The sequence below is a fragment of the Neopsephotus bourkii genome, unplaced genomic scaffold, assembly GCF_033783945.1.
Source record: "Neopsephotus bourkii isolate Nb327-2 ecotype Australia unplaced genomic scaffold, CSIRO-AGI_Nbou_v1 NB_1542, whole genome shotgun sequence".
Classification (NCBI taxonomy): Eukaryota; Metazoa; Chordata; class Aves; order Psittaciformes; family Psittacidae; genus Neopsephotus; species Neopsephotus bourkii.
The window spans coordinates 7,393,181-7,416,360 of NW_026902018.1; the positions used below are offsets into that span (position 1 = coordinate 7,393,181).

The window sequence follows — 23,180 nt, forward strand, 5'->3', positions numbered from 1 at the left end:
GAGGCAAGGATATTCACATTAAGTGAAATCTTACTGTCACCCACCCAAGGCACTCCTGCAGATGCGCGCATAACAAGGGTTGCTTTGCCATTTATCTCACTTGCATAACACCTGGATTTCAGCAACACCAACAAAGCTGAAATGCAACACCTCATATATGCAAGAGGCCATCACATTTCTGACATGTTTCACAGCCCTACATCCTGTGACATCCACAAGACATCTCCACAAGAGATGCTGGGCAGGCCAACTTCACAGGATTTTGGTAAAGCAGGAGCCTACCACAACTCTAGAGAAAAGCAAACACACTATTAGTCTGGAAGATCAAAGAGTGCAGGACAGGCCACCTTGGAGACAGGATAATTCAAACTAGATGAGGAATGCAGTAGGCTTGTACATGATTTCTTCCTCCTTTTTTCAAAAGGGAAGAAGTCCCATTTCACTCCCCTGTTCAAGGCCACCTCTCCCCCATTTTATTTTCCCTTTCTCTTTTCCTTTCCCCTTTCCTTTCCTTTTTCCTTTTTCATTTGTTTTTGTTTCTTCCCTCTCTCCCCACTTCCCTTGCCCTCCTCTCCCTCTCCTTCTTTTCCCTCTCCCTTTCCTGTTTTAAGTCAAACAGCTGCCAAACCCTAAAAACAACCAGAAGATGACACATGCACGCATGCAACAGGCTTGAAACCTACCCAGGCAAAACAGTCTTCAGGCCAAACTGAATACTCATGTAGCCATTTGCACCAAAATGCATGGAGGCTAAACTTCTCAGAGACCCAGACAATCACAATGCAATTTATTCCCACTAGCAAGATAACCAGGCTGACTTAACTGACAGACCTGCAAGAAGCTCATGGCTGATGCTCCTCCTGCTATCTGCACCCAACTGTATTTCAAGAATTCTGAGAAGTCCTTCTAAACCAGGACATAACTTGAGCATACTGAGGACTGAGCAGAAGGGTTGCAGAGAAAAGGTGGAAAGGACAAACTACAGCAGCAAGCATGAAATAGGGAACAAACATTTCAGGAAGAGAAGGTACCGTGAAGATGTATTTCAGAAGAAATGGCACCATGAAAATACAGAATGAGGAGCTGCATTACAGTTACTGTGAAGCAAATATTGCCTAGAGCCTTGGCCAGTGTTATTTCACCTGTTAAAATTACTACACATAAACTGACACACAGCCAATGTTCTGCCCAAACTCTCTGGAAACGCCCTATGCAGAATGCAGGAGTCGCCCTCATTATGCATCAAAGGAGATGCTACACTGCTCCTGAAGAAAAGCCAGGGCCTGCTGTTCAGCAGAACAAGCCTCAGGAAGCTACCTATTATCTGCAAATACTGAGGTGTACTCATTCTAGAGACCATTGTGGCTTCAGGGACATGGGGAGTATAGAGGACATGGCAGGATCTGGATATACAGCCGTGGGGCAGGCGAGCAACATCACTATGTCAGAAAATATTTATAACATTGTTTGTGCAGGATATTTATGGTTTCCACTTTCTTCACCCATTTTGCACACCTACTTCCTACCTTCAGGAGCCCAACAGATTGGACTGAACAGATTCCTGCCTTAAATAGCATTCCCTAAGACCCAAGTCAAAAGAAATCTAACCTGAGAACAAAAAGCAACAGCTTTCTGCTTTCTTTTTTAACATATCTGGCAGCAGTGATGATATCTTACTGACTTCATAAAACAAAGGGAAACATTTTGCAAGGGATTTAGATTCCAGAGGCTGTATTCCACAGGGAGATTCCAGCAAGGTGAAATTTTTTTGATCAGTACAGTAAGATTCACTTGTGATTAGAGATACCTACCCTTCAATTAAAGCAAAGCAATCTCTTTTCTAGGGTTGAAGACTCCTCCCCTCCCCCCAAAAAAAATAAATGCATGTCTTCTGATAAAATTGTACCTAATGCAAACCAGTAAGATGCTTTCATTTAACTGCTTTTGATAAGAACATTTCTGTGAGCTAGAATCACACTTGCAGCTCACCCCATGTCTATTCCAACGCTGCTTCTGCTACACAGCTTTTGTCTGCAGAATTCTGTGCTAGGTTCCAAGAGAGCTCAGAAAGGGGCTGCTAGCACTCAGCTCCCCATCACCATCTCTATCAGCTCAGTAATGACATTATCTTTCTCCAAAACATTTAGTGTGAAAACAGGCAAAGTGGGGTATTTTGTGGAGTAAATTGAGTTTTCTCTATTTTATTTCTTAACAATATTTCTCAGGAAGGAACTTCGCCTTCCAAGAAACAGTCACATGCAGCATTTACCCCAAGATACCCTCTTACCTTTCCTAAGACAGTGAGGCATGGCTTAGGCTCCAACTCTGGCTGTTCCAGTTTCACCACTCCTACCCAGCCATATTCATATAGGTCTTCCTCATCATTGCTATTACACAGTCCAAGTGGATGCATCTGAAATAGAATCAGAAAGAAACCTTTAGACCATCAGTAGAATTCAAAAAATCATAATTTCTTTTGAATACCTTAGTTTATAACATACTTTTTTTTTTTATTAAGGTACACTGGGAAAACTGAAACATAAGGCTGATATATGGAGAGTTCAGTACATTTCTGTAGCATGCTATGAGTAAAAAAGACCTCAAGAGTGTTGTATGAGCTCACTCTCATCTTGCTTATGAAAAACCATTTAAAGCTCCCAATCACTATTTTTCAAGATTCATCACCAATTCACCTGTATTTTTATTTTTCTGGGGAGGAAGCCACTGCAATACCAGACAGGGTAGAATCCTCTGCCCAACTCTAAATGCACAATTTCTCCTTTTATTTGTTACTAGTTACTATGACACAGTACTGAGCGGTCAACAGTCTCACAGAGATGAGCAGCTCAACTTCCTTCATTTAAAAGCTTGGATGAGCACTGAGGATGAAGCTCAGCATCTGATGGCTAAACTATTCAGCACAGACATAAAAACAAGGAAGGGAGGCAAGGCAGAAAGTGTTCTCTCCAAAATTGCCAGGGCATATATTTCAACATAATTAACCCCAATAGGAGTCCATAGGATCCTTTACAAGTAAACACAAACCTTTAATCTGTATTAAATAGCTAAAGAAAGAGAGAACCATCACCTTGATATAATTCCCTTGATGCACACTGTATCAATTGAGCTTTGAAACCACAACCCATATCTAACAAGTTTCTACTTCAAAATCCTTGAAATGTGCTGGGGCACTTTCCACACACCTGAAAGGGCAAAGCTGAAACCATGACTCAGGTGCTTTTGTCCAAGGTTACAAAATCCTGAATACACTGCTGAGAGGGTTAAAATAACTTCAGAAAGAGCTGCACCAGTTTTAAGTGAGTTTGTGTTGCAAAGCAGACAAACAGTAAACCAACAAAGGAGGAACATTTCACTTTGTAACTCTAGCACCTCAAAAAGTCCTAATGGTGACAAGAAAACTTCCACTCTTCTGCTGGTTTGGGTTTTTTTTCCCTGCCTGCCCACATAAGGCACTGCAGTGTTGCAAACCACCATGTGAACAGCTCAGGATCTCTGCTCTGTCACAAGATAAAAAACTCGGTCTTTTTCCCAACCGTACAAAAAAAATACCTTCTCTGCCCACCTTACTCCAGAAAACATCTTGGAAGAAGACCAAGAGGAACAGAAGATTCTTTCCACAGCCTCTTTGCTCCAGAATACTATTATTCCCCAACAGCTTCCAAGTGTGAATAGCCCTTTAGATCATAGTTAGCAAGCAGATTCTGCAGTTACCATCCCTGGAAACCAAGATAAGCAGAGAGCTGAAAACACCTCTTCCCTTTACAAAGCCTGTGTTTCCTTACCTTTAAAAAGAAACTGGTGATTTTGTCACCTTCTCAACCACAATACTTCCCAACACCCTGTCTCCAACAGCAATGCCCCAAGCACCTTCCTGTTCAGAGGCAAACAAGCTGCACATTACACACAACTCCTAAGAGTTAAACATTCACGGTGTAGAACATTAAAGGCCTCTGAAAAGGGTTTTCAAGACAGTCAGGAATTTGCAACAGTCAAGCATGGGCATACCATAACTCAAGCATCTTGCCTTCATACACAGGGTGCATATTCTATGTGGCACCAAGCACCAGGCATTTAGTAAAACCAAAGCTAAATTTCTGAACATTCCTGTCTTCTTCAAAAACCTGCCCTGGAAAAGGACCTATGCACAGCTTAGTAGACAAAAATCACAGGCCTGGAAGCAGCAGAGCCCTCAAAACTCAAATAACCTTGACACTTCCATCAAGAACCAGCAAATCACTTAAACAAAAAGGTTTGCTAGACCTTTGGGGTGCCACAGCTAACAACTCCTTATGAGACTTTCGTAAAACAATAAAAAACACACAAAGCCCCAACAAACAAACAAAAAACTCCAAACCATTTTCAATCCTGATATTAATATTAACTTGATGCATTTGGCGAGGCGAGTGCAAGGCACAAGATTTAGCACTCTAAAGCAGTTATCAGCAAACAAACCTCTATATGGTTAGACCCCCATGGTAAGAGTAGCTGTCCAGAAAAAAAACCCTTTCCTGTAATAAGTCATGACCAGAAGAAACAAACATAAGAACTAGTAAGAGCAGAAGATGGAGAAACATAACATGGGGAAAACATAACCCCTTTTTTAAAAAAGGAAAAAAAGGAAGATCCAAGGAACTACACGCCAGTAAGTCCAAAATCCATGCCCAGCAGGATCACGGAGCAGATCCTCTGCAACGCTCTGCTGAGACAAATGGAAAATGTGAATGGAAACAGAGGTGATTGGTGACAGCCAACATGGCTTCACTAGGGGCACATCGTGCCTGAAAACTTTAGTCCAATTTCTGTAAGTCTTATTCCAGGTTCACATCATACACCAACAGCAGAGTTTTGCTTGCAAGAGAGACTGACACATCATTGATTCCTGCCTTCACCAGAAGTGGCCAAGGCTGAAATTACCAGATCATTTTGACTCTAGCTTCAACCCAAATGGAATAATGTGACCCCTAAAAAGGCACTTGTCTCCCTCTGACAAACTGCTAACCAAATTCATTGTCTCTGTGGTTCCCCACAACAGAACTGCAGGCTCCTGAACCTAGTCTAAAGAGCTGCATTCCCGAGGACGCTTCTGAACTCTATCCTGGTGCAAGAACCTTAAAAAAAAAAAATTAAAAAAAAATACCATCCCTGCCAAGTTTTTTAATAAAGGGAAAAAAATTACATAGGAACTCATTTCCTCAGTACAGGCCTCATGCTGTTCACAACTGTATTCAAATTCTTGTCTAAACCCATGAATTGAACCCACTTAGAACACATACTTTTACTCAGAAACTATAGCAAGGTTGTACTAGGAGCTATTTACTAGATGAAAGCTCTTCTCTGGCTAGAAGACAAAACCAAACAGCTGTTTCAGAAGATTTCTCCTCCAGCATGGCCATGCTGGCTACTATCATTGCTGTCCAAGGACAAGTGTGACCACAGCAAGAGGATTCCCTTTTGTAACGCAAAGAGCCAGGCACAGAATGCCATCTTACGTTTCCTACCATTGCACAGAACACTAAAGCAGAGAGAAGACTGAAATTTATTAAACCACCACACAACGGCAAAATGATCTTGCACATGAGAAACCTCAAACCCAAAAACAAAACCCAGTGTAAGCAGTATGCAAAACTAATAGGGTGCTGCAGGCTTTGTGCTGGCAAATGTAGACAACTTACTAGGTACATCTGCAGGCTACAAACTCCTGAGGATTTTGTTGCATCACTTTGGAATCTCACCAGAGTAATTACGGAAATGAATTACATTATCCCACTAGTGCTCCCTCAAAATCTGTTTCAGGAAGGGACAATTGACAAAAACATTGCGCTGTTCAATTAAAACCATGTGCATTGCAAAGGCAAACTGTTTATGGGCTATTTGTTCCAGTGGATCTGAAGATCTACAGGACCAACACAAATACTCATCTAAGGGGTAAATAAGACACATCAGTCATCAGCTCTGTGCAACCATTAACACATCAGGGCAGCTCATATTCAAGTAGACAGTGTCAGCTCTTTTAATAAAATGGCATTATTAAGTCAATGACAGATTGTGAAATATACCGATTTACTAATCTTATCATGACCAAGAACTTGGAAACATGACCTCTGTGCCCACTCGCCAGCACCTCTTCCTCTGGGCTCTTCATGGAGTTCCTTCGCCCTGAACACACCAAGCCTTATAGTAACATTTCTGACCAGCGCCATCAGAATCATGTTCGTGGTGCATCACTCTGAGCATGCAAATTTCCACCCAGGAATTTCCTCTCTGAATAAATTTCTCTCTGGCTTCCCATCCCAGCCAACAGCATTTCAGTCATACTTCATGTTGAGACTCCAATGGCTAACAGGAAAGCCAGCTTCACTGGTCACTGGGGTTTGGTCCATTCATAGGGTCGTTCAGTTTTGGATGCTTAGGGTTTTTTGTAGTTTTGTTTTCAGTTCACACTACTATTAAGGATCCCAAAGGGCTTAAACACAAAACAAAAACAAAAAGGGTACATTCACACCATGTGAAAAACACAACTGAGCTTCAACCTTCAAGCCATTAAATCCACATGGTATACAATGCCACCAAGTATTTATTGGCTTGGGTGTGGAAGCAGGACAGTTAATGTCTGCATGCAGAGCAATCCCATTATGTTGCTTTGGTGCCCATGCTAGCTTGGGTAAAACAAGGCTGGCATTTCTGTGTCTTACATAGCTCCAGAAGTTTGCAGAGAGACAGAGCATGTCAACACTATGAACAGATTCCCCAATTTCAGTTCTACTGAAAACAAAACAACACAACCCTAAAAGACCTTAACTCTTTCCCTTTCCTGCCAAAATGTGAGTTCTGGTAAATACAAGCCAGGTCTGGATAACACTACCTGAACAGCCTTAAGAACTTCAATAACATTCCTTTGAGACTCAGCATTACCTTCCCAACTTTCTCCTGGTTGAATTCTATATTGAAAATTCAGTTCTTCAAATCCCACAAGCCACAAAACAACATTCTTTCTCCCCACCCTTTGGGCAGAAGCAGTTGAAAGATGGTCCATGCTGCACGCGTGCCTTCGCTGAGCAGCCACGGGTTTCAGCAGTGCAACCTCTGCTCCCTCTCAAGAGGCCTCCTGCGAGCCAGCAGTGTGGAAACATGGCAGGACACATGCAATGATTCAAACATGTGCTCTGGTCACAGCGACAAGAGCAGTAACAAATAAATTAAACAAGAACCTCTCCACTAACATTACCTATATAATCTTCCCATTCTTTTCTTGGTTAAATTTTAGGCTTCCTCCCACTCGAGCTGCCCATGACATCCTCTGGGCTTAATCCCCTATAACTCTAACAGGTGTTTTTCTCCTGACAAACAGCAAGAGAAGAAACATGCCACAGACACTTTTGATCCCGCTGGGGCTTTGACCCTGTATCTGAGGTTGACCCTATTTCTTTTTTTGAAAACAAAGCATCTCAGATCCTATAAGCCTCGAGATGCCTCCACCTCCTGCTTACTCTCATCGTTCCACTTAGTACAGCACAAAAGGCAGCCATACCTACCCCCACACAATGTGCATCTACAGAATCTGTGACTGATTCTTATTGGTGTTCCAGCATTCAATGAATAAATGTACCTCTACAAACCCAGGTAAAGACTTAAATACATGTCACAGGGCCCTAAGTAACCCACTGCATCGACCTGGAACTTTGGTTGGTAATGCTGCCAGAAGGATTTTCATACTTTCTGTGTCAGAGGATTAATGTATAGAGAAGCATTACATATAGTTCCCAGTTCATGAAACAAAGGCCAGGGTACCAAGGCATCTCTTTCCAAAATACTGAAGTATGAATTCAGTTAGGACAAAGAACTGAGCACAGGGCAAAAAAAGTGGCACTGGGTAGAGAAGAAAAAAGTAGTAACCTACAGAGGTTTCCATCAGGACACAAAGTAAGCCTTTTTAGAGGAAAGGGAAGATACCTGGCTAACACCCTCTAGTGACAACAGCAACTGGACTGACTTATAAAGTACTCCACTAGAGCTTATATATATAAATATTCAGTATGAGACCCAGAAGGCTGCAAACCAGTTAAGTCAGTGTCAGCAACACTCATTTTTCGCATTTCCTCTGAAATTTTGCCTTCTTACCTATTAAAAATTACTTTGCACTCATTCTCCAGGATAGACGTCAGTCATCTCAGCTGACAGATTTCCCAATGATTGTTGCCACTGCTGTGATTTTGGTCTTCAACATAATGCAGCTACATCACCACAAAGCTTTATTTGTTCCTACTACTTACAAATACATTGAAATGATGAACTTAACTTTTCCAGTCTGCTGTTTTTCTGTCTGCTGTTCTGTATTTGCAAAGCAACCTGTTGCCAAAAAGGTGATTTAAGGCTCTTGACTGCAATATTCCAACCCAGCATTACTAAGAGCCCACCAGAAAGAAGCAGCTCAGGCAGTAGGTTCTATTAGTCCTTTTTGAAAAACGCATCAGTAGAATGGGCCATGACAGATGAGTGACCTTTCAAGACAAGGAAACTTTTTAATAAATAAATAAATACATAAATAAATAGTTGTCATTTTCTCAGCAGCCTCATAAAACATGAGGGGTTTATGCTGGCTGCAGTGGGAACATGCCAGCCTTTTAAACAAAAAAGGTGAAAGAGGGAAGCATTTCCCCACCTTCCTGTGGTTCCTCTAGAGCATGCAGCTGTGCTGTGCAGAGGATCATTTGGCCTCCAGCACAAGTACATTAAAACACAGTTTCTTTTCGCTTTCAGACTTGTTTTGTTTTGAAGAAGAGCATCCTGCCAAAAACCAAATCACCACAAAATGTAACATTATAGAACCTGAGCATTTCAGCAGTGTGCTTTTCTTGGCTATCAGTTGTGACGTGTGGTTTGACCTAGCGGTTAACATTGAACCCACAAGTGGCTTTCACTGAACTTTCTCTATAGCAAGAGCATCAAGCATTCCTGAAATCGTCTCACAGTCCACTTTACTCCAGGAAGTATGCCAAAAGGGATGATGAGATATCCAGTCTCTGCTGCAATTAAATGCAAAAACAGAGATATGCAGTTGAACACATCCACCATGCAGAAAAGGCTAGTAAAATTCTACAATGCAGCCAGGCCGGTACTACACACAGGCCATCAGGTACTGAATAATGGAGTGGCAGACTTTAAGAGCAGCCAGAGTAGATTTTGTTAACTAGGAAAGCAGACCTTGGCACTGATCTAGTTGATCAGCGCACTCATCATCATGAGTGCAAGAAGCAGCATCATTCCTTTACTCCTGACTCAGGGATATCCAACCTGTGACTCGGAGAGTATGTGAAGTGCTTGTGAGAAATTCACCTGTACCATGGCCCAGCTTGAAATCCTTCAGGAGAGGAAGAAAACCCGAAACATGTACCTGGCAGCAGCAGCATGCTTCCAGAGATCCTCCTGCTAGGACTGCCCCAAAGCAGGCGTTACAGATACCCACAGCACATGCAGTGACAGATGCATACAAAGCTGTAAATTCAGCACATCTGCATCAGATTTACTGCACAGGCAGAGATCAAGTGTACTGCCCACACAGTGCAGCTGAAGAACCTACTGCAACAAAGCAACAGGACACTAATTACTCAAACACTTTGCAAGGGAAGCTCCCAGCCCATTCAAACAGAGAACTTGCCTCTCCTTCCTTCAAAGGGTCTCAAAAGCAAAACTCCGCTAAAAGATGTGCATACCCAAGATAAATTGAGGGCTTTCTGCTCTCAAGAATTCAAGTGCTTTTGATTATACCAAATTCTCCTACCACAGTATTGACAGGGCAAAGGGGAACAGTTGTATTTATGGTTGGGTTTTTTTTCCTCTAAAAAGGGTGGAAAGAGGCTGGCAAAAGACGCAGGCATGATGCCACCAAGAACAGGGGAAACTGCAGGGAAAAGCAGGAGTGAAATGATACCTTCAGAGATTACTTTGGCAGAAGGCAGCTGCCAGTAGCTATACAGTAAAACAAGAGTCCTGCCCCTATACAGAACAAGACAGGTCCCTAAAATGTGCTAATGACCAGAACTTTAGACATAACTGCCTGGGAAGAATAGGATTACCTTACGTCTCATGAACAACTACATTTGTCCCATGGCACTTAAGTGGGGACTTAAAACTGCAAGTATCAGGTTAGTGCCACATAATCTCCTCAATTTAAGTTAAAGGTGTTCACATGGAGTTACATATACTTTGCAAGTAAGTTTTCTAGCAGAAAGTGGAGTGGAAAGTATGAAGACAACAATGACAAACATTGCACAACATAACGGAGACTATTTTGTTCAACCCCAGGGAATGTTTGGGGCCCTGAAAGAATGACTGGAATTATTCAACAGCAAAAAAAAAAACACCTACAGTTGATTGAAATCGTTCCTATAAGGAACCCCAAAAGAAATTCCCATTTTAATTCCCTTGCCAAATGCATATACAATGCACGCTTAGGAAAGAAGTGAATTTGGTTGGGATGAAAATTCCAAGAGCGTCAGAGGGAATTAAAAGACAACACACATGCACGCACCAGCAAAGGTAGTGTTGTATTTCACAAAAGCACACAGCTCTGTGAAAAACCTGAGCTATTCATTTCCAGATTGTATTTTAGAAAGAAAGTTTATTGAGCAGACTGACAGACCTCATGCTGACCCAAAATGTCACAGTACTGTAAGTCTCCAGATCAATAGTAACTGTTCCTTATATGTATAAACTGACTTGTGACTGATTTCCATAGTCAGTATAGTTCACTTTTCTGACACAATCACACCTAGACCCTGACTTTCCAGGAAGTTCTTGATGTTACATGGAGTTTAAGATGCGACTTGCTCCTCCAGAGTCCTCTAGGATTCCTGGCAAAAGAAGATACTCTGTGTATTTTGCAGCAAGTTGCTAACAAAAATAGCTGGTTTGCTTGCATTCAGTTGTGGGGAATTGTGCTGGATGAACTGAGAAGGGTAGACAGGAAGACGCTGACTAACATGAGTTGAAAATAACACAATTATTTCTGAGGCATCCTTTAGGTTTTAAAGAAACTGAAAAACCTCAATAGATCCAATGCATCAAAACTACACGCATACAACATGACTTGCAGAACTACTGCATGTGACTGCTCTAGCTGGACCCACGCAAAGCATTTGACATTGTCCTCCACAACATCCTTGTCTCTAAAATGGAGACACATGGATTTGACGGATGGACCACTCAGTGGATAAGAAATTAGCTGGATGGTCACACTCAAAGAGTTGCAGGTCAACAGCTCAATGTTTGTGTGGAGACCAGTGACAAGTACTGTCCCTCTGGGGTCTGTACTGGGAGCAGTGGTACTTAACATCTTTGTCGGAGACACAGACAGTGAGATTAAGTGCATCTTCAGCATGTTTCCAGGTGACACAAAGCTGAGTGGGGTGTTTGACACTTTAGAGTGAAGGGATGCCATCCAAGGGTACCTGGACAAGCTGTAGGGAATATGGAAAGATGAAATAGCAAGTTTGTAGGGGAGGGGGTAAAACCTACAAGAAAAATATTTTGTACTTTCTTATCTAGTTGCGATCTCCACTGTTTGGTGGTACAGTCTTGCATTAACCAGCAACCCTTTCTCCCATGACTTCTGTTTCTTGTGATACGTGCTGATAAGAGGTAAATACTGAAGTTGGCACCAAGAATTACATCTCCAGACATGTGAAATAAGACAGGTTAATTGCCACAAATGTAAAGAACTTGTGGAATGACTTGTGGAATATATACATGATAATTTAAGATGCCAAAAAATTCTTCAGAAGCTATGGTTGATGTGGGGGAGGTTTTCAGCTCACCTGGAGACTAGAAAGGTAACTGCAACAACAGGGCGTTCTGTTTCACTAGCTGTTAATAGTTTATTTACAGCAGCAACCTAAGTGTTGTCCTACAAGGAGAGCTGCTTTTAGCAGTGAGGAGACTGCTCCAAGAAATACTCCATGTATATCTGAAAATGCACTACCTGAAAGATTGTTACAGAAATTTCATTTTGATCATGGTACTGTCTACAAAGACACAACATAGCTATCATCTTCCTCTACAACAGAATGTAGAGGACTGCTTATGTCACAAAGCACCTCAATACATATTTCAGTCTCCACAATCCTTTTCCTTCTCTCTCCTTTTCCAGCCTGTCCATGTGAGAGAGAGTCTGAAGCTAGACATGCTTGTCCTGGCTTTTCTACAGCAAGTCTGCCAGTTAGTTTCATCTTGCTTCACTCAACTCCATTATTTACTCATCTGCACATTCTAACTGCCTGCTGAGAAGCAAGACCCTGCACAGCAACCTATATTCCAGTCAAAACACTTAGAAGGCTTTGCAAGCATCACAATCTCCCTTACTACATGCTTCACAGACCAAGACCATGGGTCTGTTACCCATGGTCCAAGCGCACCTTTCTGACAGAAACACAATCCTGATGTACCAGATGCAGCTTTTCCATGGAAAGAAGGACAGGGACATGTTCTTGCATGGGCTGAAGGAAGCTACAAAATTAAGTCCAGTAAACGTCATACTTTTATTTCAGAGGAAAATGTAGGTATATAGTAATGCCAAAATGGGTTAGACTACACCACCCACATTAGTAGGACATAAAATAAGAGTTATAATCTGCATGACCTACTTTTGCTCAGGTTGTGCAAGAGCAAATAAATTAGATGAAGAAGTCTGGTACTGAAAGGACACATCAATGTTGCATTTCCTTTTGAGAAATCGCAGAGGGAACACAAACTCATTTCTTGTCCCATGAAGTCTCATATTTCCAAGTGAATAACCTATTACTTTTACTAGCTTATGTCTTTGTTTACGGTTTTTAGCTGGGGTGAAAGGAGCTGGGTTTGCTGGTTGTTTTCCCAAAAGATGATAATACTAGGAGATCCAAATAAACAGCAGTAGTCCAAATAAGGATGAACTAGTTACATACAGAGATCACAGATACCTCCACCATCCTATTCATCTAATTTCAGGAGGTATGCTCTTGGAGCAAGTCCAGAGGAGGCCACGAGGATGATCAGGGGCTGGAGCACCCCCCTTATGAAGACAGGCTGAGAACACTGGGGCTGTTCAGCCTGGAGAAAAGAGGTTGCATGGGACCTCAGAGCATCTTCCAGTGTCTGAAGGAGGCTACAAGGATGCTGCGGAGGGACTCATCATCAGGGACTGTAGTGACAGGACAAGGGGGACAAGTTCAAACTGAAACGGGCAGTTCAGGTTAAATACGAAGAAGCTCTTCCCTGTCAGGGTGCTGAGGCGCTGGCACAGGATGCCCAGAGAAGCTGTGGCTGCCCCATCCTTGGCAGTGTTCCAAGGCCAGGCTGAACAGAGCCTTGGGCAAAATGGTCTAGTGTGAGGTGTCCCTGCCATGACAGGGAGTTGAAATAAGGTGATTTTAAGGTGCTTTCCAATTCTTTATGATCCTATGCTGCACTGAGCCATTCCAGCTGCATACATAAGTACATTCAGGTTATTTTCTTAATGTTTTCTGTACAATACCCTATAACATGTGTGACTCCCCACTTTAGTCATCAAAATTCAGCAGCAACGTCAGTGGCTGCTCTGCTCTCCACACCCAGACCTTAATAAAGCCTGAAGAAACCTCAGGCAGATTTGAGTGCTGACTCAGGTAGGTTAAAGTAATTTCATCACTGAGAAAAACAGAAGTGAGAAATGAGATGGTAACGTTTGTAAAAGCATGTAAACACTGTTCATCACAATGCTCTGTACTACATCACCTCACCTGCTCACCTTTCACTGTAGTTAAAATTGGGCATCTCTTCCTACACTTTGTTTGATCCCTTTTTTCTTACCCTACAGCTGCTGTTTCACTATAAGACTCTCCCGAAGGACTTTGTCAGTGTTTGGCAGAGCCTGGTTGTTTAGATTTCCAGAAGTAGTGCCTGTGCAAAATGCAGCCCAGCCACAAGGCTCCAATGCATCCCTTTCAATGTCACACCACAGCCTTCATTATCAAGGCGGTATATTTTTGTGCTGTCTCCGAGAGGGTTGGTTCGCTGGGGCTAGAGGAAGGGAAGAGGAACACAGAACATGAACCCAGAGAAAAGCTGCCCTACAACTAAGAACAATATTGTCCTTAAAAAGAGGGATGGGGGAAAGGAACTAATGCAAACAGATTATTACAGGAAGAACACAATGCCTCACCATGAAACTAATCAAACTTCCTTTGTTCTACATACAAATGCCAAGCAGAAACAGTGCATTTCTGCTAGAAACCATTTTCCAGGTGCAAGACATTTTATCCGCAGAGAGCGGTAAAAGCCACAGAGAGAAGGGAAAAAAAAAGAAGTCAAGAATGCAGAAAGAAACGAGGCTTAAAACGCACAACACTCCATCCCATCCCCCTCCCCTCATGCCAGCCTCTCATCTATAATCCAACACAAGGGAGACAACAGGCAAACAGCAAGAGGTCATCTTCAAAGGGCTGGTTGCCAAGGGAGGCCAGTGGAAAGAGTGCAGGCATGTCTCCATCAAAGTCCAGCAGCTGTGAGAGAGCCACAGAGGTGCAGCTTCCCCTGGGGCTGCAGGGAAATTCAGGGATGGAGGAGAGAGCTGGAGCCGCTCCAGCCGGCAGCGCGACACGCTCTGCACTGCACCAGGGAAAGCGCCAGAGGAGGAGTGTGGTATTTCAGTCCTTCCCTCCACCCGTTTTTGCACTTCGGATACTTTACTACTGCTTAAACGCATCGAGATAAATCCTGTAGCACCACTGCAGCAGTAGGCAGAAGGCAGCACCGAGGAGCAACTTTCTGCTCAGTTCCAAAGTAAAGCTTTGGCTCAGTGACTACATCAGGACAGACATGGAACAGGCACAGCAGAAAATACGCAACCAGCTGTAGTTTCATTAATTCCCACAGAAAACACAAATACATTTTCACACTTGGAGCCTGGGAGACTTGTCCCATAATCAAAACAGAAGTCAGATTCGTGCCATGGCTCCTCTCACCACCCAGACTTTCCAGCCCCCAGCCTTCTCTCTCTCAGTTGCTCCCCCTACATTCCATTATTTCTAAGGAATCTTATTTACTCCTCTGTCTTAATATAAAACTACCTGCACTGAATGCGCTGGCCAGTCTTTCCTCACTCCTCTGCCACAAATCATTCCCTATCCCCTTGTTCAGACCCAGTCTGCCTCAAATCCCTTTACACATCTCTTTTATCACAAGAGGAAGAAAAATATTGACATCAGCTATGGGTGTTACAGCTCCAAACTATACATTTTCCTTCATTATGCTGCTACAGAGTTACACTGGTTTGGACCCCTCCCTTTACTGACATTGGCATGCATTTCTCTGAAGCTTAACCTTCTAGTTTTCTAGATTTATAAATAGGTGACTTGAGGATAACTATTGTACTCTTGCATAGGTTACAAAGCACTGTCCTGCTCTATACGAACCTGAGCTCACATCACAGCAACCAGCACACACCCAACAAAATACTTGGGATTTTATATTTTTTTTTAATAATCTGAAGATCGAGTTCCATTTAATTTTTCTAATTTAAATCTAATTTTTCAAAGTTAACCTTTTAGTCAGATTTGTGTTTGCATTTTATAAGCCATCCTGAAGCAATACACAAACAGGTAAAGTTTACAAAGTTCTGTTTCGAACCCCAGCTGCCACATATCTTCCTATATCCCAGTTTCCCCACTCTGTGCTCCAAGTTTTCCTTAACTTTACTCTCCAAGACCTACCCCTTGACCTCTTTTTCATTTTGACAGCCTTCTATACTTCAATGCATCTGCCTCCAATTTATGACTTCTGCCCATGTGAAAACATTTTAAGGCATTCAGGATATTTTAGAGGGGAAGAAGCCAACTGATTCTGAAAGCACAGGTCTCCAAACAGGTACAGCCTCCTGTTTCTTTCCAAACTGTCTCCTCTTCCTTCAACATCAAGTTCTCATGAAATTACCTGCACAGCCTCGTTCATGCTCTACCCCTGCTTTGCATTTGCATCCACTGGGAAAAGCCCAAACATCATGCCTAATTTTAAATGCACTTTGTCATGTCCAGTGTCATAATTGATACCAACACAACCTCACCAACTTATTTACAATGGAAATATAAGAGAAGCTAAAGCCTCTGCTGCAACTCCACGAGACAAGGCTCTAGAATAGGCAGTATGCAGAGGAATGTGATCTCCTTTACTGGATAGCGAGGTGACTTTCTCATCGTACTTCAGCTTGGCTCTCAACAGGAACTGGATGCATTCCCCTTGTGCAACCCTCTCACACCCTTCCCTACCCCACAGGTCCAAGATTCTCTCAAGGGCACTCACTCCACTTCCAAGTCCCTGGCATGAGCAGCACAGCTCATAGGGAGACACTGGCCATCCTGCATTACAGCCAGCCTCAGCCTCTTCACGTGGTGGCTCCTGAGCCTGGGTGCACCCACAGACAGGCAGACTCCTTGTGCTATACTGATGTATTACACCATGGTGGGGAGAACAGACCAGCCAGCTCCACGGATCTCACCCTGGCAGAGGATAGAGGCGGCTGGATTCCTGTTCCAGAAAAGTCATTTATTTCCCTTTATGACTGGGAAATCATTCCTTTCTCCTCTGCTAAACTTCCTCATTCATAGTATAGGGAAAAGATGCTCCTGCCCATGGAGGAACTGAGTACTTTAAAAAAAGTCCTGGCCACCATTATGGCATATAAAATCAGCTGCAAAGAGATGTTCCTGAAAACAGATTAAGCTTTAATGAGGTTGGGTTTTTTTTCCATAAAAAAAAATATAAATAAAAATCTGGTGCATTGGGTTCTTCATTTCAGATAAAGTAATGAGTAACTGCACTGCTTTCAGAAGTCTTCTTTACAAGAATCCAGTGAATATTGAGACCTTCTATGTTATCAGATGGGAAGAAATAATTCAAATTCACTGGGGAAAAAAAATGCCCTTCTGAAGAACAGCCACCTGATGGCAGCCTGTGGCTTCAGTCCTATTGTTCCAAGTGGCAACTGGCAACCATTTTAAGTGAGATTTGCTGTACACTGAGTCACCACTGAAGAATGTTCTGTAGTAGGGAGAATGACTTCAAAATAAAAAGCTATTCTTAATTCTAACGTAGCACATTGCTGAAATAGTCACTGCAAATATTCCCATTCCACACACCATGCAATTCTTTTTCCCTCTTTCAGCCTCAGTTTTCTTTTGCACTGCAAATAGCCAACATAGATGCAAACCTGCCTCCACAACTCGATCCAGCACCCTTTTCAAAACACCACATCAGCATCCGAGGCTGATGTACACACAGCTTCCCTCACTGCTCATGGTCTGTGCTTTGGCATCTTGAGCCAGGAGACTATTCTGCACTCAAGAAATCACATTCCTTCATTCTTCCTGATGTTTCAAAGGCATTTCAGAAGCACTTGGTGCCTGCAGGATTCATTTTATGTTCTTCAAAGTCAAACTAATACTAATGAAAGTTTCTGAAATTCTGGGGACTTGATGCACTCCTCTTTCATTATGAAGAGGTTAATTCCCTGACCTAGGAGCAAAGCTGAACTTAACTTTGAATACAGAACTGCAGAACTGAACTGTTTTACAGAACTGTAAGCCAAAACAGCTTTCCTCTGCTTCTTCTCCGACACTGTATTAATGCTCATGCTTACCACACTACAGCACCCTAGATATGGGAGGAAAAAACAAGGTACCAGAAGTTTCTAAAGTTTAAAATTTACCTAAGATTTTTGTACAAATAATTTTATGCTGGTCTACACATTCATTTTTATCTAACTGTACAGGACTCTAAGGCTGAAGTAGCAACTGTTTCATAATTCAAGCATGAGATTTAAGGTAACTCCATTCAGCCTGATTTTTAGATACTTGTGCTGTATTTCAGGATACAAGTTTTCCCTCCTCCTTTCCCCATCTCTTTCTGGGCTTCCCCTTCTTATGGCCACTGAGCTATTGCCTCATCTCTCTTCCACACTACCCCTTCACTTGTGTTTTTTCACCCCGCTCTTTTTTCCCTGTTTTTTAACTCAACTCCGGTAGCACTGGCATACAGCTCATCCTAAAAAGTGCGGCAGAGCTCATCAGCCTGGGTTTAGTCCTGAGCATCTGCTGTTGGCACATCTCACCACTAAGGTATGCCTCATGGATTGGGAAATTAATGGTGTAACCTGTACCCCAGGAACACAGCAGTTGGGGTGAATTGAGTGCTGTCTGCAGGACATTTCCCCCATGTTAGAAAAACTGGACCAGTGAATAAGGTAAAATACTATGAGAAAACAAAATATACTATTGTGGTTAAAGCAGCAGAATGCTTCTCAAGAGACTGACTGCTTCCTCTGCCAGAGAGTTCCTATGCAATGTTGGGCAAGTCATAAAAACAGCCATACAGGGTGTGACCGAAAACCCAACCAGCAGTGCCCTATCTTCAGCAGTGGCTGACTGCAGAAGTTTGGAGAACAGGGAAAGCAGAACAGATACAGAATGATTCTTGTTTTGATATAGCCTCTTAATTAAGGGTAGTGATTGAAAGACTTCCAGAGCTGAGACTTCACCCAGAACATTGTATCTCATAGTAAACGATGCCTCTATGTACTGTGATTTTGCCTAATCCCTTTTTGGATGACACCCAGTAATTTCAGGCTCAGGAGCCTCAAGTGAATAGTTCTCTTGACACTAAGGAGTTAGTCTCTTACACCACCATTCTTCTTGGAGGGACATCCTATCAGTACTAGCATTCAATTCTCTGTTTAATACACTCACCCAGATTAACAAAGAGTTTTTTAATGAAAGATCAGATCATATTTCAGTAACTAACTTCATGAACTATTTTGCTAAACTGGAAATTAATACTGTGCACTGTGGACACGTGTCTGCAGGTACTTCAGCTGATAAGCTCCTCTTGTTATCCTTCCCCAGTTCAGGAGAAAAAGGCTAAGACCTCCGTATCTAATGTTCTTCATGTTATGCGTTAAGGATGCATTTTGCCACCAGCCTAAAGTAACATGCCTTAGAAGATGTGTGTGGAAGAAGAGCTGGGGAGAAGTTCTCTTTCTCCCCACCAATCACTGTCACCTGAAGCACCATCATTTATCTTCCCCATCATCTTCAGGATGCATTTGAATCTGGTTTGTCAAATAGGACAACAAATGAGAGACCATGACCTTTAATTAAGTATTACAGAACTCACAATCCTAAAAATGAAGATGCAACCATTCAAGCAAACTTCCTTTGCATGATGAGGTGCCAGGCAGAATTCCTGGATTTGTATCTGCAATACTATTGTTCAATTAAAAAAAAAGTTAGTACATTTTTGTCTAGATTAATAATCTTTTCCAGTTTCCTTGAACAAAAGGAAATTTGAATGAACAAACAAATCAGACATTGCAATTTACAGTGGTACAGCTCAGTTCCTATAAACTCCCTCAAGCTGGAGTCTGAGTAAAACCTGTTCAAGATCAAACTCATCTGCTCACTATCATCATCAGCTTCCTGTTCATTCATCAGTATATGAATGGCTACAATAGGCCATCGAGACAAAAGATGGCTTCAGAGAGAATGTCTGACAGAGGAAGAAGTTACATCAGCCTAATGCTCCTTTGTTCAAAGAGCTCTGAACATTAATAGCAGCTAAAGACAAGGCAGCTGCTGCACAGAATTAGAAAGAGACAGAAAGAACAATTACTTCCTGGCAACGTTTCTTCCCCTGCAGCTCAAAAAAAACCCCTCTACAGAACTTATGCTGAACAGTAAGAGAATGGGACAAACTGGATATTTAGTCATCTTCTCTCCATTCCCATTAGTGAGCAATTCAACTATGTACCCACCAGACATGCCAACAAACTGGTGCTCTAGATCTCCTGCACTAACTACACACACCAACTCAGTTCCTTCGCTCTCCAAAAATAAGGCTAAGTGCAATGTCGCATTATGCAGCAACCCTCCCAAGGCCCCCAAAACCAAAACAGATCTTCCCTGTGCTCTCTCAAATTCCAAGAAAGCTACAGCCAAAGTAACAGACTGGAAAAAAACAAACCATGCAAGAAAAAGCTATCAAGGGCTCTCACATGTTAGCTGATGCTCATAGGAAGTCCCAAGCCACCACAAGCTGGTAGAGCCTGAAGCATGTAGTGCAGAATTCCCACCATGTGCTTGCTGTAATCTTGCATCCCTTCACAACTATCTGCTACTGGTTGCTGCCAATGTCACTGCAGCAGAGGAATTCCTTTTCGTTAACTTGGGATGGCAGTTGTACTAACTCACTTCGTTGCATGAATCAAAAGGCCATGGATACTGTAGACAAAGTGACCACACAAGGTCAGTAGAGCATAGAGGACATCAGTTAAAACCTCTTTCATCATTCTATTGCTCACTAGAAGCAAAAGCATGAGGATACTAAACTGATGGCAGAACCCTCCAATCCACCATATTCTGTGAGTAGAGAAACCTCTGCTTTATTGACTGCTATCTACTGGCACAGACTGCAGTAGCCTGTCCCCCATGTATTTGGGTGGGATTACTAAAAAAGAATAATTTTAAAGCAGATGCATAAATTCCCAGGAAGTCATGGTAACTGCTAGGATTCCTACCCTAGAATTTTTCTTTAGCCTCTTGTATCATGAAGGGAAAATGCCTCCAGCACTAATAAGAGTACATGTCAGAGCCCATCTCGGAGCTCTGCAAGATGTGCAGATTTCCTGGTGCCTGAAGGTTTGGTAACTAGAAACCAAAAACTGGAGTATTTCAAGTGTATTGAAGCTCTTTCTACCAGTGTCAAGTATCAAATCAGACACATCTGTGGAAGGAGCATGGCAGAAGAGAGATTCAGGGGGGTGGAGAGAAGTTTTGATGCTGATCAGCAAAACGGAGAAATTTCCACATGAGACAGCATAGGAATGCCAGCATCATCCCACATGCTCCACAATAAAGAGCATACACCTCTTCTTTTTTTTTTTTTGAGCAGGAACTTATTAAGGTAATAAACTGATTTAGCAGACTCCAAACATAGCTTTGACCCAGGAATAACGCATGGAAGTTAGTAGTCTACGCAGTCAGACACCTTTCCCTCATGGCAGATTTTCAGGCTTTAGAGTGCCACAGTTTTGGGTACTAATCTGAACTGCACTGCAAATAGTATCATGGCTGTGGAGAAAGGAAAGTTGGAGATTCTGCCAGATAGAAATAACCACTGTGGTTTCTGGCATCCTGAATACATTTTGGGACTGAGATAATCCCATTAGATCTTTCTTCTGAAGCAGTCAGCAAGTGAAACAAAGCAGAATGGTGAAGATGTTATTCAGTTCCCAAGTTAACAGCGTCCCAGAGACTGCTGGGTGCAGCTTTTCCTTCCCTGTGGCCCTGTCCCACAGACATACCCCAAGTCCATACCAACAGCATGCAAACAGTGCTCACTGTCCAAGGAGAAGCAGTTGATCTGCCTGAGCTCCAAACATGTGCAAAATCAGGGCAACACATTAACTAATACATGTTGCCTCTCTGGTAATACTCAGGCTTTGTGTCATGCCCAAAGTCACAGGGTTTTACGTATCAGACTGTACTAGCTCAGGTCATTTGCCATACACTGTACACCTCTGGGAATAAAAGCTGCACTGCCATGCCCTACACTCACAATTTCACAGGGTTCCCTTTGAAAAGCTGGTTTCTGTCCCTCACCTTTATAATCAAAACGGACATTCAGAAACACTCTTCCACAGCTGCAGTATATAAAGTGACGTTTGTAAAGAAAAAGACTGGAAACTCCTTCCATCCCCGCACATCTGTTCCAGAAAAGTCACACCTCTCCTTCCTCCTTTCCACACACAAAAGGGGGAGAACAACTATTATATTCCCATTCAATTTATGCCTGAACAAGCCTGTGCTTCTTGACAACGGATAAGGCTTATCACCTCTCCTCTGCCTCCACCTTGCCTGTGCTCTACTTTTTTTCATATAAATCCCAGAAATTTTTAACTGGAATTCTCAGCAGAAAACAAAGTAGTTTCCATTTTATTAAGGAAGGCAGTCTGAAAACAAGCAGTCCTTCCTTTGCCATTTTCCTACTTTATCCCACATGGACACCACAAATGAGAGGATAACACACGTGTAAGCTGTGCAAAGTAAGATAAGGAAAACTGCAAATTTGCAGTTAGTTCCTTCAAAGTGTTTAAGCTCCATGCTGCTTATGAAAACATTCTACACACTCAGGTATCCCTGCTCTGTCTCTGTGGCACACACTTCACCTCTCTAAACTGTCTTTAAAAGGAAAAAAAAACCCAACCTGTCTCACAGGCTGTGATTACATCAGCAAGAGCTTCTCCTTTTCTCTATCAGTCCTGCCTTACTCAGGCTTTGAAGAGCCTCTGTGCGCTGCTGCCATGTCCTTTGATCTTTCCATTTTGTGCCCCAGGGCCAGCGCTGATAGTATCTGCTCTGCCTGCACAGCTTGGGAAAGGCAGCGGCACCCATTCCTGTCCAAGAGCTCTTTGTTCACACACCAAACCGCATGTGCGGCCCCTGTCCCCACAGAGGCAGGCGGAAAACACAGCCCTTGCGCTAGGCTGCCAGAAGGACGTTTGGACACACGACATTTTTCCTCCTGTTCAAAAGCAGTTGTGTGCGAGAACTTTTTTAGTCTTTCAGCTATGCAAAGCACGGTGTCTGTATGCCAGCCACATGCGCGCTGGTTCCTCCAGACTCTCTCTTGTTGGGGGTATTTAATAATGATACGAAGGCACATCAGCTTATGTCTCTTGTAACACAGAGGTGGGGAACATCAAACCAAAGCATGTCAATTATCACAAATTATGGACTGGAGGTTTTCTTTAACTCCTGCACTTGCAAAACCATGCAGAAAGACCTGCACAGCCAACACCTATATAGCCAGGCAGCTTCCCTTTGCAACCAATGATTTAACGCAGGTAGCAGCTTCCTGAAATAGTAAACCCAAACACTGCATGCCACAAATCCTGTTCTGGGGCTTTTTGCTTTCCCTTCTGCCATGGCACTCTCACTCTCTACAAAACTCACGCTGGTGTTAAGATCACAGCGAGGAAAGCAGATGATCTCCGAGATTCTTAGGCCTATGTTACTATACATTTTCCCTGGCATTTGAACAGTTAAATGGGAAAGCAAGGTTTTCAGGTATTAATAACCAAGCATTTCAAGGACAGAACC

The 23,180-nt window shown here is 42.7% G+C and overlaps 1 protein-coding gene across 2 annotated transcripts in view; it reads right to left on the reverse strand.

The window, feature by feature from the left end:
* The window catches only part of ZNRF3 (zinc and ring finger 3), a 77,778-nt gene that overhangs the window by 30,156 nt on the left and 24,442 nt on the right, over positions 1 to 23,180 (reverse strand). Inside the window, exons 1-3 of one of the 2 annotated variants that reach the window (XM_061370891.1) lie at positions 8,140 to 8,308; positions 6,934 to 7,126; positions 2,288 to 2,413 (exon numbers count right to left, since the gene is read on the reverse strand). In XM_061370891.1, coding sequence (XP_061226875.1) covers positions 2,288 to 2,413 — 126 coding nt within the window. In that variant the 5' untranslated portion in view covers positions 6,934 to 7,126; positions 8,140 to 8,308. Of the gene's footprint in view, positions 1 to 2,287; positions 2,414 to 6,933; positions 7,127 to 8,139; positions 8,309 to 23,180 lie in introns of those variants that run through there. The other variant, XM_061370890.1, reaches the window with a different exon arrangement.